General features: G+C 38.6%; 1 protein-coding gene across 1 annotated transcript in view; it reads left to right on the top strand.

The window, feature by feature from the left end:
- The window catches only part of SPIDR (scaffold protein involved in DNA repair), a gene marked incomplete at both ends in the record, with an annotated part of 199,584 nt that overhangs the window by 121,051 nt on the left and 62,549 nt on the right, over positions 1–15,984 (top strand). Inside the window, 2 exons of the mRNA XM_079533238.1 lie at positions 8,679–8,883; positions 11,506–11,756. Of these exons, the coding sequence (XP_079389364.1) occupies positions 8,679–8,883; positions 11,506–11,756 (456 nt within the window). The remainder of the gene's footprint in view (positions 1–8,678; positions 8,884–11,505; positions 11,757–15,984) is intronic.

The following is a 15,984-nucleotide window of genomic DNA, read 5'->3' as shown; positions in this document are numbered from 1 at the left end:
CTCGGGGTGTCTGCACAGAGATGTTTCTTTAAAGATCCTGCTTTGTCCACAAGCGTTGCTGTGTTTTTAGCTCTGTGTGTAGAGTGGATTCCTGTAGACAGGATTCCAGTTCCAACAACTCTTTGCTTGCAACAATTTTTGTGACACGGGGCTTATCCACACTGCCCTTACCTTTTTTACACACGCATCAATGGCAACAGTGAACACAATGGAAAAAAATGTTTTTTCTACCCAGGGGCAGCTCAGTGAAGCTGAAGGGCATCAAGGTAAAGGTAAGCATGCTATAAGACTTTTGCAAGGATCCCCTAGAGTACTGGGCGACAGGTCTCTGTGCTAGGAATCCAGCCACCTCCTTTTGCTCAGCATGGGCCATTAACATCTTCAGGCTGCTGCCCTTTGTACTTTGTCTAAGCAGAGTTTGACTAGCTCAAGGGGAGTCTTGCTTTGCTTTTGTGCCCTGCAGCATTGAACAAGTACTTGCTACCCTTTGTGTTCTTATTTATATTACAAAACAATCCAGAATCTTGTTTTCATGTACTCTGTACTGAGGTACTCACAGCACTGGCTTTATCCATATAAGAAGTGATCTCTAGATCAGAAGGCAGTGTGGTTTTGTTGCGTGGCCTCACCAAGAAACTATAGGAAGTGCCCAGAGAAGAGCAGGCAAATGAGGAATGTACAAGAATGAATCTGATGTGTTTTGCTTTGTTGTGTTTTGTTTTAATGTTAGGTTTAATAATTAAACACAAAATCAAATGCATGCATCTACCGAGCTGTCTTCTGAATGCTGGAGTTTGCTCAGGTATGAGTACTTGTTCTCATTACTGTGTGCACTTGAGGACTTTGGTGAGAATGTATGTAAGCATGTCCTTGCAAATAACAATTTCCAAGCTTTTGTAGAAGAAAAGGCTGGTTTTCTTAATAGCCGCTAAGTATGGTATTTAAATATGGTAAACATATTTTTAAAAAACTAAAGATTAATTTGTTAAAGTTCCTCTGACAGTTCTTCCAGCTTGACCCAACAGCTGCCTGGATGGATCTCACAGATCTCTTCTGGCATCTCATGGTGTGGTGCTGTGTGAAGGCAGCAGAGTTGTTTCCTCAGATCTCCATTGTGTCACACTGTCAAGAATTAAGAATTGGATGAGTTCTTTACAAGAGAATGCAGATTTCCTTCCTCTTCATTTGCAAGCTGTGGTCCTTGCAGTCCTCTGGACATGGAGAGCATATTCATTCTCCTGTAGGGTGCTCTAGAGCTGGGGCTGGACAAAGGGTTTGATGTCTTATGAGGAAATTGTAAGTGAATTCAAATTTCACATGAAATGGTGGACTCTGGATTGTTACTATTCAGGATTGAGTTTTTAGGGTTCTAATGGAATCCTAGAGTGGCTGGGGTTGAAAGGAACCTCAGAGATTATCTAGTTTTAACCCTCCTGCGACAGGCGGGTTTGCCATCCAACTAAATCAGGCTCTGGATAAGGTTGCCCAGAGAAAGAGTGGAGAATGTGGGTGTTGATCCCATTACCTCTCTCTTGCTAAGTGAGCATTCTGTCTCTTGAGCTCATTTCCCTTAATACTTTCATTAATCTTCCAGCTTAGTTTTCATCTAGCAATCAGAAAAAGTGTATAGAACTCTAAGACTTAGAAATGAAGCCAGGGAGATTCTTATGTCACTAGAAATTCGTGGTGCATTTTTAGGTTGCAGTGTCAGTCCCTCAACTCAAACAAGTAGAAGCATATCTGAGAAGATGGACAAGCAGAGGCATGGAATAGCTTCCCTATGAGAAATGAGTAAAACAGCTATGGATCTTCACACTGAAAAAAGCAGCTGCTGGGAAAAGATATGATGAGGATGTCTATTAGGAAATGTATCAAGAAGGGTAGTTACTCCTACAAAACAAGAAGTAGGGGAGTAGCAGTGTAACCACTAGGTGACAGATTCAAAACAGCTTAAAGGAAGTGGTTCCTCACATGCATATACAGTGACTGTTGAGCTGTGTGGATGCAGCCGTTGTGGATGCTGGAAATGTACGTGCAGTCAAAAAGCAGGCACATAAGTTCCTGGAAGAAAAATGTACTGAGGATTCTTTAACTGTGTTGACACTGCTTCCGCTTCATGAAGTTTGTAAGCTGAAGGTTTTTAGAATTCTCTAGAATGCAAAAGAGTGTTCTAGAGAACTTTCACTACTGGCTTACTTCTAATTTTGTAGTCTTCCTCAAGTATCTGCAGTTTGCTGCTGGAAGTGGGTTTGAGGTAGATGAGTCTCTGATCTGACATGCTATGGCCTTTTTTGCTGTCTTTAACTTAACGCTCCCCACAAATTTTAATATGACATTACTTTGCAGTTTGCTTGCTTCAGTTGTTCTTCCTTATTGTTTGGTTGGGTGGTGAGTTTTTCCCTTCGGAATCCCTACAATGTATCCCTGAACTTTCTGGTGACTTCAGCTTTCATCCTTGTTTACCTCAAACTCTACGTGCAGTTTACCACTGGGAGCAGATAGAAGAAGTCTTCTGAGTAATGAGCTCATGGCTAGTCAGATACAAGTTGATATATGGAGTAAACATACAAGCTAGAATTCTTTCATAACATCTTGATTATGAAAAGATAACCATGATATTTGTATCTCCTTAGTTACTTGTAACACCCTCCATGTGTGGGAGTGTTGGGTTTTTTGCTTGTTTTGTATCAGTTTTCAAGTTTAACGTTTTATTGTGCTCGGCTTCATTTTGTTTTGTGTTTTACCCGGTAGAACTTCAGACTCCTATAACAGTTTTGTAACTGATTTACACACAATTTAAGTATATTTTTTAGCAAATTCTCTCAAAAGTAGTATCCCCTGTAGCTCAGGAGATGATTTTTGTGCAGCCCGTGAGTGGAATTTTGTTATGGTTGTAGGTGCCAAAAGTTAAGTTTTTTTTCAATAAGTTGTCTAGAATTCTAGAAATTTCAGGTGCTTTCCTCATAGCGAAAGTAGCTGGAAAGCTTTAAGAAAAATCCCTATTTTCCAGTCTTGCTGAAGGGTGTTATTGTGGTAATTTCCTAGAGCTGGATGGGATTTGCTTTGCTATTCAGCTGTGCTTTCCTGCATCAGAAGACCTGCACGTCCTCCTCAGGAGGCACCCACTCACTTCCCTGCAGAGGTGAGAGCACTGACTGAGGGAGGAGCGCAATGCGAACCACAAGCTTTATAGAGCAGAGCTCTCTTAAATACGAAACTTTCCATCCAACTTTTTCACATTGCAAGGTGTCACATTTCAAAAGGAAGTACTATGGCAAGCCAGTGGTTAGTTTATATGTAATTAATTTAAAATTAGTAAAATGATATAGTGATAAAAACGTTGTACTGTTATTTCTTATCAGGGTTATTTCTTAGGTTTACAAGTTAATTTGGCTGTGAAATACAATGTTATTTTGAAGGAGGAACTTGCAGTGCAATGGATTTTCTTTTTCCTCACTACTTGTATTTCACTTTAAGTTGAGTGACAAATGGTTGTAAATTGGATTATAATGAAATATATACATTTGATTTGCTATGTAATCTTTGTGTTGCATTCATGGAATGGAGCCTCTAATAAGATGCATTTCTAATAAAGATATTGAACAAATGTCTAGCTATTCACAAATGCATCACATTCTAAGAGTAAGCAATTTAGGCATAGATTGATTAGCTTTTCCTTCTTATCTGCTGTTCTGAAGTGCTGAAGCTGCATTTCCTTGAAAACCTGGCAAGGCAGAGAATTATATATTTGATGTATGTGACTCTGGACATTGGTCTAGATGCTTAACACTCTTTCTTCGTGGAGAAAAGCATGTAGTCAGTCTTAAAAACTGTGTCCCACAATTACTGTTGCTTTGAATGAGATAATTTCAAAGAAGGACACACCAACTTTTGTTTCCCCCCTTTGATATTGGGGGAAGGAAAGTCGGCTTATGGAAGTGTGAAGTTGTGAACATGGTATTTGTACAGATTGTTCAACTGATGGTAAATGAGACTGATGGAGGCTCACATGTGAGTGGTGATATTACTCACTGCTGAGTGAGTAGTTGTTTGTGGATGTTGGTCACACTGTTTTTTACTGTTTTTGCTAAGTAGCTAATTCTGAATTTGGGAGAGCTCTAGGCCTGACATAAGGTTAATTTGTTCCAAATGGTATTTTGATTTGAACTGACCATTGGGAAGATAGTTATTGTCCTTTGGTGGTAGGTGCACAGAGATTAGTTTGGACTTGAGACTTTTAAAAAAGTAATTGAAGTGCTCAGGTATTTCTCAGAATCACACTTCTTGGACATGTTACAATATTTTGCAGATTAAACACTGTGTATGGCACTCAACTCCTGGTGAGAGGCAACATGAGCAGCTTCTTCCATATTGGACAAAATAAATGATCTCTAGAAAATCAGGGATGGGCCTTGTATGGTATGCATTACAGGGGAAGGCCCTTCCTGCTCTGGGTGCCAGGGTGAGGTTCTGACTTGCTTTTAGCCTTCGCATGTGACTACTGTTCTTCTTGAGGTTAAATCTTATTTACTTATTAAATCAGTGTTTTGAGTCTAGAAATGAGTCTGTTTTATAATTACAGTGCATGTTGTAGGTTGCTGAAATGTTAAGAGTTTTCAGCTAATATACTGTATTCTTAAAAAAAAAAAAAAAAAAAAAAAAAAAAAAAAAAAAAAGCTTCAAGCATTTTGTACTTTGTGGAAGAAAAGGGGGAGGGAGCGGGGGAAGCCCAATAAAATACCCAGAAGGAGCAAAGAAGAAATTCTCGAATTTAAAGTGATCCAAAGTCATCTTAAGTTCATGAACCATCATCGCTGTTTGATGTCAGCACAACTGAGCGGAAGTTTGTGGTTTGTTAGTTAACTGCTGCCATAGATTCAGAACTTCTTGCTGCCTGAGAGCGTGGATGGAAAGCAAGCACAGTGGGCTGCTCACAGCAAACCACACTACAAGCCTTCTGACCGCTTGAGCGGGATCAGGACCCTGCCTTGAGATGAAGCTTCATACTGTGCCTTGCATAAGTTGCTGCAGTGTTTCGTACCTGAAATTGTGATAGACTGTGATTAGCAGAGCAGTAGGCAAGTGTATCTGCTCCTGTGTTTCATCATAGGAGGGGGGTGAAGAGAAAAAGCAAGCTCCATCCTTAGAGAGAGAAGCTGCTGCAAGAGAGGAAAAAAAAAAACAAAAAACAAAAAAAAACCATCATTGCCTCATGTTGTTTTAGCATGTGACCAGTTACAGCAATTGTTGATTGTCTGCATACCGGGAAAAAAATGTCCTCTAGCATAAAAAGTTCACAGTCTCCACTTCAGGTCATTGCAAATAACCTTTCCTCTAAAGGCAGTTATTAAGGAAGTGGACGTCTAACCCAACCTTTAAATATACTTTGCTGAGCCAGAAGAAAATCAGAGAGTGCCAAAAAAGGTTTTTTAAGCATGTAGTGAAGTTCATTTTCTTTCCATTGTTTCTGCTTAATTTGAATATTGAGATATGGCTTTTTCATTCTTTGAAAATAAACATCTACAGGGAAGCAGATAGAAGAAAACTGAGGATACAGAAGGCTTTAAATGCTCATTTAACACTTTCTCTGTGAGGAGAGTTCTGCAAAATCATCTAGGAAACTCTTAAAGTCATCTTCAAATCTGTTTATTTTTGTGTTTTTTTTCCCTGTTTAAATACAACGGAAGACCAAGATGTTTTCCTCATTATATGCTTAAGTCCCTCAGAGTAAAAGCTGTCCTGTGTCTGACTGTACAGAATCTACATGGGACAGATGCAGAAGGTTGAGGGGATCGGTTATGGGGTCCCAAGCAGGGGCAACACATAAAGCTCAGGACCACAGTCACAGTTTGTGGAAGTGATTTTTTTTCTCATATCCAGTGGCAGAAGGTGGCAATACCTATCACAGGGGCTAGGGGCTCAGTCATTCTGTGGTCAAGGAAATCCTGAGAACAGTATCTCTGATACCAAGCTGTCTTATCTAGTGGGGGGATACTCCATGTGGCATTCCACGCAACCTTAAGCATGTTTGTCATGGAATGCTTGTCTCATTTATTTTCTGTCTTATAATATTTCTTACGAAATTTATCTCCACAGTGAAAAACATGAAGGAGAGAAACTTCTGTTCATTTCACAGTATTTAAATTGGTGTTTGTTGTAATGATTTTTAAAGCATCTTTATCTTCTTCATATGTTCATGGTTTCTTGCATCTTATCACAGTTTCTGTAAAGCAGGTTGTCTTAGAAATACGTTATTATTTTGTTCCCAAAACTGAAATGTGTTCATTTCCCTTAGGCACATTAAAAATGATGCACCTATAGCTGCCATTCTTTGGGAAGGATATATATATACACATAGAAAACACTTCCATTTGGCCATCTACCTGGATACAGAATTGTGAGCTTAACTTCTATTTCTTTCGTTTCAATTGATTATCATTTCTATTTATTACTGATCCTTTTCCTTTCTTCTTGGGAGAAATCTGCTTATTGACAGATAGGGAAGATTTAAGTAGATGGCTGTGATCACACTCCTGACCTAGCTAATAGTCAAGTAAGTCAGTGGATAAATACTCTGTAAGAAAGTAATAAGTCTGTAAGAAAAGCTCCATTAAAGGGCCAGTTTTAGTGAACTAATAATACAAGAAAGAAATGGAGAGCCTGTCCTGAAAATGTATTTCTTTTTTATTCTTTGTGGAAATGCTGACTGGCCATTAGTTAATGGTATTATCCATGTGAAGGTATGATGAAAATGGAACACAGAAATCTCTTAGTAGTTGTAAAAGTAATTGAGGCATTGGATGCATAGAAATAGCAAAACCACGGTTACACGTAATTTGAGTACCAGTAAAAACATACCTGCCTTTAAAAATATATATGTGTGCATATGTATAACCTCATCATATATCTGTAACAGGAAGATAAAAGTAACACCGTAAACCTCAGAGTTCCTATGAATGATTTGCTGCTAACGTCAGTATTTTTTTTAGAGAATGTGATTATTTAGATCAAACAAACATTCTTTTGGCATTAGTGACGTAGCAGACTCGTGTTTGGTGAGATTTCCTGTTTACTTTGGGTCTGAGCACAGACATCTCAAGAAAGCGGGTGCTAAAACTTTTATTCCACATCTGCATGGAAAGGCAGCCAAAACTGATCAGAGATCTGTAACCAACTTTATATAGATTTTTATTCTTCAGAAAGGAGTAATGGCAGCTGAGGCATAGAAAGCTCATAAGATCCAGAGATGTCTTGGTTTGCTGACTGAGCTAATTCCTGTTTTAATCTTGTAATTATCAGCCAATGTGAATTTGGCAGCCTTGTGAGCTACTGTCATACTTTTCTGAGCTGGGACCCATGTCGATAAATTCCCTTGGAGTCAAAGGACTGGATGGCCATTAAGGATGAACTGCTGCCTACTTAAGAGTTCCCAAGTGGTAGCAAGGCATTGCAGTGGGATTCAGTACTCAGTTTTATTCCATATCTTTTCATGAATTTTCTATTTCAAATCATAACTTCTGTGAGTGTTAATAAATAAAAACAATACATCTTTTTTGTAATTTCTGTATATGATTTATACTTATTAAGTTGCAAGCCTTCTTTAATATATTTTTTTTCTAAAGGGCAGAAATTATCATCTTGCTTCATTATTGTCCAAATTATAAATAAAATTGGTGCTTATATTTATCACTCTGTTGCTACTTTTCCTATTCTGTTGACTTGATTTCTTTGTACCTAATAGAAAAACATAGCCTGCAATAGACTTACCAAATGGATTTTGTTTCTCCTTTGGTGGTGTTGAGAAAATGAGATGACTGTTTTTGTAAAGGTGACTTCAGTAGATTTGTATCCTGTGAGGATAAAATGTGTATTTCTGCATATATGATTCTGGTACTATCATGTGGAACAGTATCAACATTGAGACCTGCTTAGGCATTAAATTACTGCTGTATTTAGAGATTCTGCAACTGTTACCTTAGTTTGTGAGGCAAGAAATTGCTGCATATGAAACTATTTGGTAATCTAGATTGGCACTAGAAACCAAAACGGTGTCTTGGAGACCAAGTTAATGACAGCAACAAACATACAGGAAGTAAATAAAGAGGCAAAATCACATGCAGTGTATCCTAGGAAAAACATATGATTTTCATTGAGAAAAAATGACGAGAATCAGGAACAGCTCTACAGTGGCCTTGGTGAGAATGGACTCTTCTTCATGGGAAGTACTGAGCAGAAGGATGTCTGTCTCTCTGAAAGGCCAGGCTGGGTTCAGCAGCTCCAGCACTCTGTATTCATACTGAACTGAATGAATTATCTTCCTTTTCAAGCTTATACTGCAGGAACTTTACGGAGGGGTCCTTGGTACTCTAAGACAATTCTGAGATACCAAGTAGTGTTTGAGTGAAGCTGGATGAGGTTCATGGGGCCTGTCAGCCCATACTGCTACCAGGTGAATGCTGTCCCCAGGTGCACAGGGCTGTGCCTGAGCTCACGGGGCTGATCCGAGCTGAATGTATCTATGAGGTGACTTATTTGCAATGTCGGATAATACACCTTTGTGTTTTTTAGTGGTAATTATAGAATAAAGGGGAGAGAAATAGACAACATAGCTGAAAATAGTGTTTATCTGTAGTTTACCTTGTACTAGATTTGATGGCAATTATGTTATTTTTTTCCAGGCAAAAACTACTTCTCAAGAATGCAGATATTCCTGTTATCATGAATACATATTTCAGTCAGAAGGTATTACTCAGCGAACACTTAGAAACAAGCAAGACACAGGGTCCTACAAAGATGCTTATTAGAAAGAATATTGTATCTTTGGCACAGACATTCAAACTAGATGACCTTGACAAGCAACCCCAGGAATCTTCAAATAATCAGGTAAGGCTCATTCATTGGGTTCTTCAGCATTTTGTAAGAAGTTGGCAAGCAGATGTTTGGAAATCATAACAAAAACAAAAATTACTGACCTGGTCAGTTTCCGCTTTCATTTAACTAAGGCTGAATAATATGTGATGTTTATTTTAATAATATTTTCTTAGCAGAGGCTTCTGGCCCATCTAACGGCTGAACTGCTGCGAGGTTATTTTGCTGAAATCTCACTACTGTGTTAAATAGTAATTGTAGTTTGTTTTTTCATACGTTTTTCTTTTATTCTATACAGCTGAGTAGCCAAATTTTATTTGAAGTAAAATCAATTTCCTGATAACTGCTAAGATAGTATCAGCTGAGATATTATCACACAGAATCACAGAATCACAGAATTGTAGGGGTTGGAAGGGACCTCCAGAGATCATCGAGTCCAACCCCCCTGCCAAAGCAGGTTCCCTACAGCAGGTCGCACAGGTAGGCATCCAGGCAGGTCTTGAACATCTCCAGAGAAGGAGACTCCACCACCTCCCTGGGCAGCCTGTTCCAGTGCTCCGTCACCTCACTGTAAAGAAGTTCTTGCGCATGTTTGTGCGGAACTTCCTATGCTGCAGTTTCCGGCCGTTTCCCCTTGTCCTGTCTCCACTCACCACTGAAAACAGTCTGGCCTCGCCATTCTGCCCCCCACACCTTAGATATTTATAGACCTGGATCAGGTCCCCTCTCAGTCTTCTCTTCCCAAGGCTGAACAGACCCAGTTCACTCAGCCTTTACTCATAAGAGAGATGCTCCAGGCCCTTCACCATCTTTGTGGCCCTCCGCTGGACTCTTTCCAAGAGATCCTTGTCTTTTTTGTACTGGGGAGCCCAGAACTGGACGCAGTACTCCAGATGAGGCCTCACCAGGGCAGAGTAGAGGGGGAGGATCACCTCCCTCGACCTGCTGGACACGCTCTTTTTAATGCACCCCAGTAAGCCATTGGCCTTTTTGGCTACAAGGGCACACTGCTGGCTCATGGCCAACCTGTCATCCACCAGGACACCCAGGTCCCTTTTCGCAGAGCTCCCCTCCAGCAGGTCATCCCCCAACCTGTACTGGTGCATGCAATTATTCCTCCCCAATTTTATCCTCCCCATTATTTTTAATAAATATTCCCTTTTCCCACTCCTATTGAACTCATTTCCTAGTCTGTCCTGTTCTTTATTTAATGCATCAGTTGGGAACACCAGCCTCCTTTCCAGCAGCTTTACAATTTGTTTTCTTTCCTGTTACAACTTTGCTTGTATCAAAATGACTGCTGACTCTCCAGCTGTTGTACAAGCTGAAGTATTTCAAGTGATTTGGCTATCTGATAGTTTGCACCAACACTTTCTTAAAGATTTGTTTGAAGTTTTTGTATTGTCCACCCAAAAATCATTGTTAGCGTTTGAGAATTTTGGTCCCAAGAATCTCAAGAACAACACTGAGTGTCATTGTTTTATTTGTCTTACGTATATATACATATATATGCATATAATTCCATCTATAAGTGTAAGAATGAAGCAGTTGCCTAAATCAAACCCTAATTTAATTTCTTGCTGCAGGTCCATCTGGTAGAGAGCTTCTGCTATAGTATGTGAAAAACAGAGCAATTTAATTCTTTCCCTGATACTTCCTAGCAAAACCATTTCACTTAAAACTCATTAGACATGTTTCATTGTAACTACTTTGCAGACAAGCGTATCATCACACCATCATTTCCTTATTAACATTATATTTCTGCTTCTCAAGTGGTAGATAATACTTAAGGTTAGGTTTGTAAAACTTTACATTGCATCCAGCTATAAAGAAAAAGTTTATTTGAAATTATTTGAAATTAAAGAAGAATTTATTCTTATTTGAAAATAAGATTTTGGCTTCTGCTGGTAAGGAGCTTGTACATAGAGTGTTAGTTCATACTTGCAATCAATTTTTTTACTAAAAGAGATTTATTTTAGAATGAAAACTAATGCAGCTTCTCATTTAAACTGAGGGAAAATAAAACATAATTTTGTACATGATAAATATTTGGGAAGTTTAGAGGATTGTACTTCTAAAATACATTTGGGAAATAGCTAAAGGGTGGACTAAGGTTTGTACTTCCAGATTAAGTTTTTATACTTCTCATTAATCATCTAATTTTTAAATTGAAACATTTTACTTGAAACGTATTACATTAAAGTTTCTAGACACTTGTTCATTTTCACATAAGTGTGAAAATCTGTAGCATTCAAGATAGATTTTACCTCTCTTTTAGAAAAGGGAGAAACAGAACACTGGAAAAGTAAAAATGAAACTATTCAAGAGGAAGAATCATAAATACTAGTATCAGTTCTCTTTTCTTCCTACTGTTGCCCTAATTTCTCATGGATTGACTTAGCTCATTCCAGAGCAGCAATCAATACAGGAGAGTGCTATGTGCTGTAGTCTCTTTAGCTGTTTATTAAAAATCCCCAATAAACATTGGTCAGTAGTATGTAAGTCAGTTTGTGTGCAGTAAGTATTTTGAAACTGACCTTGTATTTCTTGCAGAGATTTTTTTATGTTGTGCTTTTTAGCACTCCATAGCTTCACCATCCCAATAAATATTTCTGTTAATGGATTTTCCTTCATCAGGTGGCTTGTGCTCCACAAATCCATAACACCTGTGATCCTAAAAAGCATCCCTTAGCACTGGGTGTTGTTAATGATTCTCTGCTTGAAATGGTGGAAAGCCAAGGAGCAGTGGGATGGAGAGAAGTGCAGGTACGAGTCGTTATCCAAAGGGTGTACTATTTGCCTGCAAGAGAAGGTTTCAGAAGCCAGATTCAAGGAAACAAGCCTGTCTGTGCTACACCCATCATAAATTCAGATCCACTAAATGTTAGGTAAGTAGTAAGATGTGTGGGAGTTATCCTAACGTGCCTGTTATGTATGAGAAACCAAAGAGGAGGGAGTTTGGAATTGTCATTCTTAGCCTTCAGGTTCCACGAAATAAGTACATTCAACAAGGTGCAGGATTTTCAGTAGTCTTTTAATAGATACAGTGTGAAATAGAAGTAATGCTGTCCACGGGAGGGAGGGATCTGTCTGTATTTGCATCAGCAACTAACAGGGAGACTGAAAATGCATGAAGGGGAACCACTGATGATCATGGGCATTCTATACTGTTTCTTTTGTTTTACAGAGTAAGTGTTGTATCAAACATGTCTCATTTACCTATTCCAGTCTCCAGTATGTTCTACTGTGAATTATGCTCATAGAGTCGTCTCTTGGAAGACAGGAGAAATATAGGGAGAGATGGAGAAGCAAAAGGCTTTTCTAAAATGGTATTTTGATCAGACCTCGCATGAGAAACGCAGGCAAACACATGCAAACTGCCACTGTGAAGCCACTCCTGTTGACTTCTGGAAGTCCAGAAGTCATGGCAGTTCATCTGCTCCATAGTAAAAAGAGATCTGGTGTCAAAACATTAACACCAATCAGGAATCTTGTATGCAAAACTGTAGAGCATACAGATTTAGATTAGTGTTCTCAGCTGCTTCTATTTTAATCTTTGTATCCTGACACTGGTCTGCCTTTAGCATAGGGAATCAGAAATGAGACCTTGTTTTTGTCAGTACAAAAGATAGACAGGGAAGTTTTCCCTTTTGACCTTTTAGAATCCTCAAGGTTTGAGACCAAAGATAGATTTTCAAGTCTTTCTCAGCAACTCTGGATCTAAGATTACTGTGTCTGTTGTTGTTTTTCCTTCCTCCAGGGTTTGTGCTAACTTTTGGTTCTAGATGGGTTAACATTTTATAAGCTTTATTTTAACTTAAAGTAAGTTACAGTGGCAGGGCTTTTGTTAAGCTTGTAAGTACAGTCTTTCAAGGAGGCTGTAGATCTCTATTAGGAGATCTTTCTTCCTGCAATTAGTTTGAAAGATCCTTCTGAGAACTGCAAATGTAGTTTGCAATAGGCTTTGAAGAAATTCTTCAAAGGTTGGAAGAATTTCAGTTCCTCTAAGCCACACTGCTGATGGTTGTACCATGTTCACAGGTCCTTCTTGAGTTTTTGGAGTACTGGAATTCTCCTAATTCTGACTACCTTGTAAACCACTGGATGTGGACCAGTGTATGGCACTCAATGGTCAATAATATTTTTCCAGGAGGAAATTTAGGAAGATTGCTCTTTCCTAAGAAGCATATTCAGTAATCTCTCTCAGAAAAGTAATTGTCAACAGCCTTGCCTCTCATGTTTTATAAAAGTTGCATGGGTTTAACTTGCATTATTTTAAAAACATAGCTGGCACACCTTGTTGTGTGAAGTCATTGCTCTATAATTTAATTTTTGCTATTTTATGCATTAAAAAGAAAAAGATAGGCAAGGGTGTTTATCAATCCCACATCAATCTTTGATTTTGAGAACCATATTCCTCTGTGTAGGTTTTCTTTTAAAACATTTGATCAAAAGTCAGGGCACTTGACAGTCCGTTATTAAAGTTGATTTTTAATGCCACTGATTCTAGCAGAGGACAAATGATAGCTCTCCATTATTACTTTTCAACTTCTGACCAAAAGTGTGCCTAACACTCAATCACACAATTCCTGATAGTTAGCCTGCCTGAGTCTGCACTCTTCACAGGAATGGGGTGAAACAACACAAATCTCAGATTGCACTTCTTATGCCAAACTTGAAATAGAAATTAAAAAAAAAAAAAAGAGAGAACATGTTGTAGCTGGGTATTCCCATGTGCAGTTGTTGAACTGGCCTATTGGAAATTCCTCAAATTTTGTCAATGTTTTTGTTCAAAAAAGACCTTGGTGGCTGTCATTTGCAGCAATTAGAACTGCCTTTTGCATCCATGTGCTCTGAAGAGAAAAAATCAACCCCTTTTGTCTTTGAAAGAAGGAGAATTAAGACTTTTAAAGATTGAAGAACAGAAAACACCTCATACTGCTTTATCTATCAGCTGCTATTTTCATGGCTGATAAGCATCCGCACGAGACATTTCTCCTCTATCAAAAAAGTCTGTGTCTGTCACCTGATAGTGAGTAAAAAAGGTTCAACACCCTCTGACAGTCCTTTGAACCAAGTAATGGCCCATGCTTTTGTAAAGAAAGCTTTTTTTTCTTTGTTAACTTCTTTTTCTAAAGTAAAACTGCCATAAAATTAACATTTGTAAGATAATTCACTGTTTTGTAAAAATAAGTTTCTAATTAGATATCAAGGTAGGTGAGTATTTACTTGATTTGTATTGTTGTAGGCTGTTGTATTTATTCTGTTGTAGCATGCAGTATAATCTAGATGCTGTTGCCTCAGGGAGCATGAGAAACACGGAGAATCAGAGACATGAAATGAAATGTCAAACAGGGGAAATGATGCATTTTGTTCAAAGCATCCACTTTCTAGAAAGAGTCTGACAAATTGTGGGAGAAATGTATGTTTTTAGTGTTCAAATTGATTTATTGAATTGTTTAAAGCTCAAGTGGGAAAATGCCTATAGGTATGTATCTTCTGTTGTTTGTAAAGATAAATACATAGAGTAGAGCCTTTCACTGGTAGGCAAATGGTTAAGCCATTAAGTCTGACTTTACTTACTACTTCAGTAAGACTGTGTTTAGCTGAATTGTCTCAGCATTTTCTTAGGATGCTCAGAAACCCAGCGCCTGAAAAGTTCTCCATTTTCTGTCATACTTAAATTGTTCTCACATTCCCTGCGTTATTATTGAATCATTTGCCTTTCCCTCCTGTAATTAGCTGTTCTTGCAAATGGGCTTTTCATGCTTAAGTTAAGAGTTTCGGGGGGGTGAGGGGTAGGCTGGGAGGGAAGAAAGTATGACTTGCTTTGACTGTCTGCCCCTTTCCAGCATTCCTGACATACTTTTTGCTGCCTTTTCCCCTTCTGATGAGAAAGATACTTTTACAAGTGACACAGCATGTATTTGTTGTACACTACAACACAAAAAACGAATTATTTTGACTTTCTGAAAAAGGCCTGACTATGGGTACATGAATCCCAGAGAGAATCCTGTCAACCTGAGGAGTTTTCTGGCTTTGAGGTGTCTGACTCATTCTGTCGGCCTTGTACTTTGCGTTCCTAGGATAAAGCAGTGTATAATTTGGATTTTACTCTTAGCCAGTATCTGTTTGTTTTGAGTGGGCCAAACGAGTTCAGTAAAAAATAGACAGTCAGTTCTGTTCCTTAAAGGACAGGGATCATTGTGTGATAGTTGGTGAAACTAAAATAGATGCGTTTTCAGGACTGGTAGGGGGGTTAAACTGGCCAGAAACCCAATCTCACAAGATTTGGGTTAGGAAGCAGGGCTGAGAAGGGTGTTGTCTCCTAAGAAGGAAAAGCTAAGCACTTCTAAAATAAAACAATGCTGGCTTTAGCTGTGAATCCAGATTTTAAAATCTTTGTGAGTGAGTAAAGAAATGTTCTGTTCACTTTTCTTGGCGTATATTTTGACCTACTTCCCACCTGAAAGCTAACTTTCAAGGCTACCATGAATGTATTCCAAGAACAAAAGAAAGACACTACATTTACTTTAAAAAATTATCCACTACCCATCAATAGTTCTTTCAGTTTTACTTTTTATTTTGTTTTCAATCTGCCACATCTTAGAGAAGCAGAAAGACCAGCTACTGTGCAAGTAGGACCCTTGGGGAGCAAAATATGTAGAAGAGCCAAGCATTTGTTAGAGTGGCTCAAAGACGCAGGAGTGTGGGGAAAGTAACGTTTCTCTTTCTGAATGGAAACATTGATGTCTATTGCTGGGATTCATTACACTCTCCCAAGTTGTTGCAAGCTTCTGTGTCGTCTGTTCCTGTGTGATTCTGCTTAAAACAGCTTTACTGGCAAAGGGTAATCCTGTAGAACTAATTCATTTCAAAGTTAGATTTCCTTTCTCCTCTCTTTCTTGATGATCTTTGCTGTTTATCTTAACATGAATGTAGGCAACATGTAAACCTGTCTGGCTGCATGCACTGCTAAAAGTTGAGCATCAAGTGCTGCAACTAGCGTTTTGAGAAGGTAGACCAGTTTGAAAAGCAGTATTGAAAAGTAACCATTCTGGCATGGAAAACTTACCTCCAATTTCGTAAGACGTACTTAAGGGGAAAAAAAAAAAG

This window comes from Tetrao urogallus (assembly GCF_951394365.1).
Source record: "Tetrao urogallus genome assembly, chromosome: 3".
NCBI lineage: Eukaryota > Metazoa > Chordata > Aves > Galliformes > Phasianidae > Tetrao > Tetrao urogallus.
This window is presented reverse-complemented; position numbering and strand designations above follow the sequence as displayed.